Source organism: Sphaeroforma arctica (assembly GCF_001186125.1).
Source record: "Sphaeroforma arctica JP610 unplaced genomic scaffold supercont1.555, whole genome shotgun sequence".
Taxonomy (NCBI): domain Eukaryota; class Ichthyosporea; order Ichthyophonida; genus Sphaeroforma; species Sphaeroforma arctica.
The window spans coordinates 3275-8320 of record NW_014040003.1 but is presented as its reverse complement, the minus strand read 5'-3'; the positions used below and the strand labels follow the sequence as shown (position 1 = coordinate 8320).

Here is a 5046-nt window from a genome sequence, read left to right as displayed (position 1 = left end):
ATATATATATTTGAGGTATGGTGGAGTACATGTCTACCATCAGTAGGGAGAGGACTGTGGTCACCCGGTCTTCTAAGAGGCTATTGAATTCTCTGGTCATAAATGGTTTATTTATATCTTTACCTCTGGTATCAATCCGAATGCCTCATTAGCGGTTTCATTCACACCACCATCTCTGTCCCTAACCCCAAAACCCTAAACCCTGTAGGATGCCGATTGCATTGCGGTGCTGAAGCACGGCCGAGTGCGCGAAACGGGAACGCACGACGAACTGCTGACAGCCCAGGGCATCTACGCTGATCTGGTGCGACGCCAAGTGTCACCTGATGTCGAGATATTCTAGGTTTTTAGGACAGGACGGGAACCAGGACCGGTCCGAAATTTTCTAGTTTAGGACATGCATATGTATAGACTAGGAGGTGATTGAAATGGATCTGAGAGGTGACTTTCTGGACAACATTGACCACGTGATATGGTGTACGACACGGCTTACGTCCATGTTAAGGTTATTGGGATTGTGTTTGTCTCATGTGTGTCGCGTACTGAAGCGACTGGCGCGGGTTGGTGTGCAAACCCACAACGTGTGCTTTGGATCTGATTCCCCACTTGCAAGACTCGTCTTCAGACTTCTATCCCGAAGAAAAAAATGTCTCATTACACCCCGGTTGCACCACCGTATGCATTGGTGGGTGTGGTCCGCCACCCAGAATGTGCAGACGGGACAGGGCTCATTTGCACCTCCGTCGTGTGGTTAGATAAGCTAAAACTGAGGTTTACCTTGTATTCTCGCGGGTTTGTGGCTCACGTTTGTACTATACCTCATAGGGCACTGCCAGTGTGTTGGTAGGTACATTCAGAGCGGCTTACGTTCCTAGTTGCCGCGAATTCTGTACACTCGCATGTTCACATCACATGTGAAGGTGTGTGTGCTGCATATAAGACACTCTCATGTTCACATCACGTGTGAAGGTGTGTGTGTGTTGCATACAAGACACTCTCATGATGTGAAGGTGTGTGTGTGTTGCATACAAGTAAGGCGTATCGTATCGACGGGCAAGAGGCGTGCCTGTTTGTTATCGATTGAGGTAGGTGATTTAAATCTAATAAAGAAATTTATTACGTAAATCTAATAACGAGGGTTATTACGCAAATCTAATATCGAAGTTTATTACGTAAATCTAATAAAGAAGTTTATTACGTAAATCTAATAAAGAAGTTTATTGCGACAGCGACATTGCCCACGAGTGCCATTCAGGTGATGCGCACTTGCCACCAGCCACACCACACCATAATAAGCCGAGTGGTTGACTCGACCACTTCAGTGTGGGGGTTCAGCTGAGGCAGATGTGTGTGGTAGGGGAGTAACATTTTAAAAACAATTTAACGATAGTGAGTTGTTTCTGAAAGGTCGATGGTTGTGCCTTTGGCTCCTGCCGTGACACCCACAAGTAGCGCCGCTACTGCGACACCTATGCACCACAGTACCCACGCTTAAATTACCAACACTTAAAGTACTATCGCTTAAAGTACCCACGCTTAAAGTACCTACGCTTAAAGTACCAAATCTCAATGTGCCAACGCTTAAAGTACCCACGCTTAAGGTACCAACACTCAATGTACCAACGCTTGATGTCGATCTTTGCTTGACTAGAGAAGCTTGACAACGTGGTCCTGTGGTTAATGTATGCGCACACAGCCAAGTAGATAGAAATTTAACATTCCTGTGCATAGTGAAGCTATTCAACGTAGTCCTGTGGTTAATGTATGCACACACAGCCAAGTGGATAGAAATTCAACGTTCCTGTGCATAGAGAAGCTATTCAACGTAGTCCTGTGGTTAATGTATGCGCACACAGCCAAATGGATAGAAATTTAACGTTCTTGTGCATAGAGAAGCTATTCAACGTAATCCTGTGGCTAATGTATGCGCACACAGCCAAGTGGATAGAAATTTAACGTCCTTGTGCATAGAGAAGCTATTCAACGTAGTCCTGTGATTAATGTATGCGCACACAGCCAAGTAGATAGCAATTTAACGTTCCTGTGCATAGAGAAGCTATTCGACGTAGTCCTGTGGTTAATGTATGCGCACACAGCCAAGTGGATAGAAATTCAACATTCCTGTGTATATAGAAGCTATTCAACGTGGTCCTGTAGTTAATGTATGCGCACACAGCCAAGTAGATAGAAATTTATCGTTTATACTGTGCATTCTTATATTTTACTTTTGTGGTGATTCTATATATTAGCATGCTCTGAACGGCTCTATCAACGAGTGCACCCCTTCCTATTTGTATGCAAGATCTTCGCGCTTAAAAGGTACAATGTTAACCTTCGAGATCGAGTTCGTGCCCTCATTGTAAGCAAAGAGTACAAAATTCAGCATCAATTTATTCACGGGCAAGCCAGAGAAATGAATACCTCGAGTGATACCCTACAACTAATGTTATACATACGCGAACGTACAGGTTCCTTTGTCCCAGGCCCTGCGGACAAACCACAAACAATGACTGTCAGATGGGCTTAAGGTTTACGTATATTAATATGCGTTAACTCATGTGCATATGAATACATATATACAAACTTGCACAGATGCCTATGTTTAGGATACTATTCCCGATAGCAGGGTATTGTCATAGTTTCACAACATTACCCTACATCTGAAGGTTATGCGTGCATTTTAGTGTATAGTAAGGCATGTCCGACATATACAACACACGATGAAGCAGAACCTTTATACACGGACGGGTTTATGGATAGTTCAGCAAAGAACAGACACACTAGACGCGATGATGGTGAATTCTGTATAACTACCACCAGGAATACATCAACAACTACGATATTAACTATTGCTGAATCCAATTTGATGCCTATCCTGGTTGAGATTCTGCGAGTTATAGGAATGATAAGTGGAAATATAACAGGGGCAATTATGATAAGAGCATTTATGATAAAGGCATTTTTGATAAGGGCATTTCTGATATGGGCTTTATGATGGAGGCATTCGTGATGGGGGGATTTATGATAGGGCATTTGTGATAAGGGCAATTATAATAGGGGTATTTATGGTAGGGGCATAAATTATAAGGGCATTTATGATAGAGGCATTTATGATAGGGGCATTTATGATAGGGGCATTTATGATAGGGGCATTTATGATAGGGGCATAAATTATAAGGGCATTTATGATAGAGGCATTTATGATAGGGGCATTTATGATAGGGGCATAAATTATAAGGGCATTTATGATAGAGGCATTTATGATAGGGGGCATAAATTATAAGGGCATTTATGATAGAGGCATTTATGATAGGAGCATTTATGATAGGGGCATAAATTATAAGGGCATTTATGATAGAGGCATTTACGATAGGGGCATTTATGATAGGGGCATAAATTATAAGGGCATTTATGATAGAGGCATTTATGATAGGGGCATTTATGATAGGGGCATAAATTATAAGGGCATTTATGATAGAGGCATTTATGATAGGGGCATTTATGATAGGGGCATTTATGATAGGGGCATAAATTAAAAGGGCATTTATGATAGGGGCATTCATGATAAGGGCATCCATGATAGGGGCATTCATGATAGGGGCAGTTATGATAGGGATAATATTATTTATTTCAAAATTGGCAAGTATGTATAAACATATGGTATGGCACTCATAGTCGCTGTAGTGGTTCAGGAAAGTTTGATGGGAAGAAGTGGTCAGTAAATTCTCATTTGAAGCTTGGGCCAAGTGAGTCGACAATGGAAGATATGTGCTGAGTCAATTCGGGCCGGTGTTGACAAAACACTGTTACTATCGAATGTTCCATATATTGGCTTGCTGACCTACTAAGTAGAGTACCCCCCTCTGTGGTACGGATCGGGTCTGCGCCGTGTAGTCCCGCGGAATGGGTTAGTGCAGAGTACGAAATACCGAGAAGGACCAGGTTATCCGTTACAATCCGGTCGAGAAGCGAGGATGGGGGTAAACGGCATTTATAATAAGGGTATTTATGATAGGGGCATTTTTGATAAGGTCATTTCTGATATGGGCATTTATGATAGAGGCATTTATGATGGGGGCATTTCTGTTCTGGGCATTCATGGTAAGGTCATTTCTGATATGGGCATTTATGATAAGGGCATTTATGATAAAGTCATTTTTGATAAAGGCAGATATGATAGCGGCATTTATGATAAGGGTATTTATGATACAGGCATTTTTGAAAAGGGCATTTCTGATACAGGCATTTTTGAAAAGGGCATTTCTGATAAGGGCATTTATGATAGGGCATTTATGATAAGGGCACTTATGGTAGGGGCATTTATGATGGGGGAATTATGATTGGGTATTTGTGATAGGGGCATTTATTATAAGGCCATTTATGATAGGGGCATTCATGATAAGGGCATTTATGATAGGAGCATTTATAATAGGGGCATTTATGATGGGGGCATTTATGAAATGGGCATTTATGATGGGTTTATTTTTGATAATGTCATTTATGATAAGGGTATTTCTGATAGGGGCATTTATTATAAGGCCATTTATGATAGGGGCATTCATGATAAGGGCATTTATGATAGGAGCATTTATGATTAGGGCATTTATGATAGGGGTAATCATGCTAAGGGCATCTATAATAAGGCTATTTCTGATATGCGCGTTTATGATGGGGACATTTAAGATAGGGGTATTTAAAGTAAGGGCATTTTTGGTAGAGCATTTATGATAGGGGCATTTATGATAGGGTCATTTATGGTTGGGTCATCAATGGTAAGGGCCATTTCTGATATGGTCATATATGATGGGGACATTTTATGATAGGGGCATTTAAAGTACGGGCATTTATGATAAGGGCATTTATGGTAGGGGCATTTATGATAAGTGCATTTATGATTTGGGCATTTATGATAGGGGCATTTAAGATCGGGCATTTATTAGAAGGGCATTTATGATAGGGGCATTTATGATAGGGGTAATCATGGTAAGGGCATTTATAATAGGGCTATTTCTGATATGGGCGTTTATGATGGGGGCATTTATGATA

The 5046-nt window shown here is 41.4% G+C and overlaps 1 protein-coding gene across 1 annotated transcript; it reads left to right on the top strand.

Annotated features, from left to right (window-relative positions):
* Window positions 1-3974: 3974 nt before the first annotated feature.
* SARC_07198 (hypothetical protein) lies at window positions 3975-4340 on the top strand (the record flags this gene model as incomplete). The annotated part of the gene is made up of 1 exon (XM_014298865.1): window positions 3975-4340. The coding sequence occupies one exon, from the start codon at window positions 3975-3977 to the stop codon at window positions 4338-4340; it is 366 nt and encodes a 121-aa protein (XP_014154340.1).
* Between the last annotated feature and the right edge of the window lie 706 nt (window positions 4341-5046).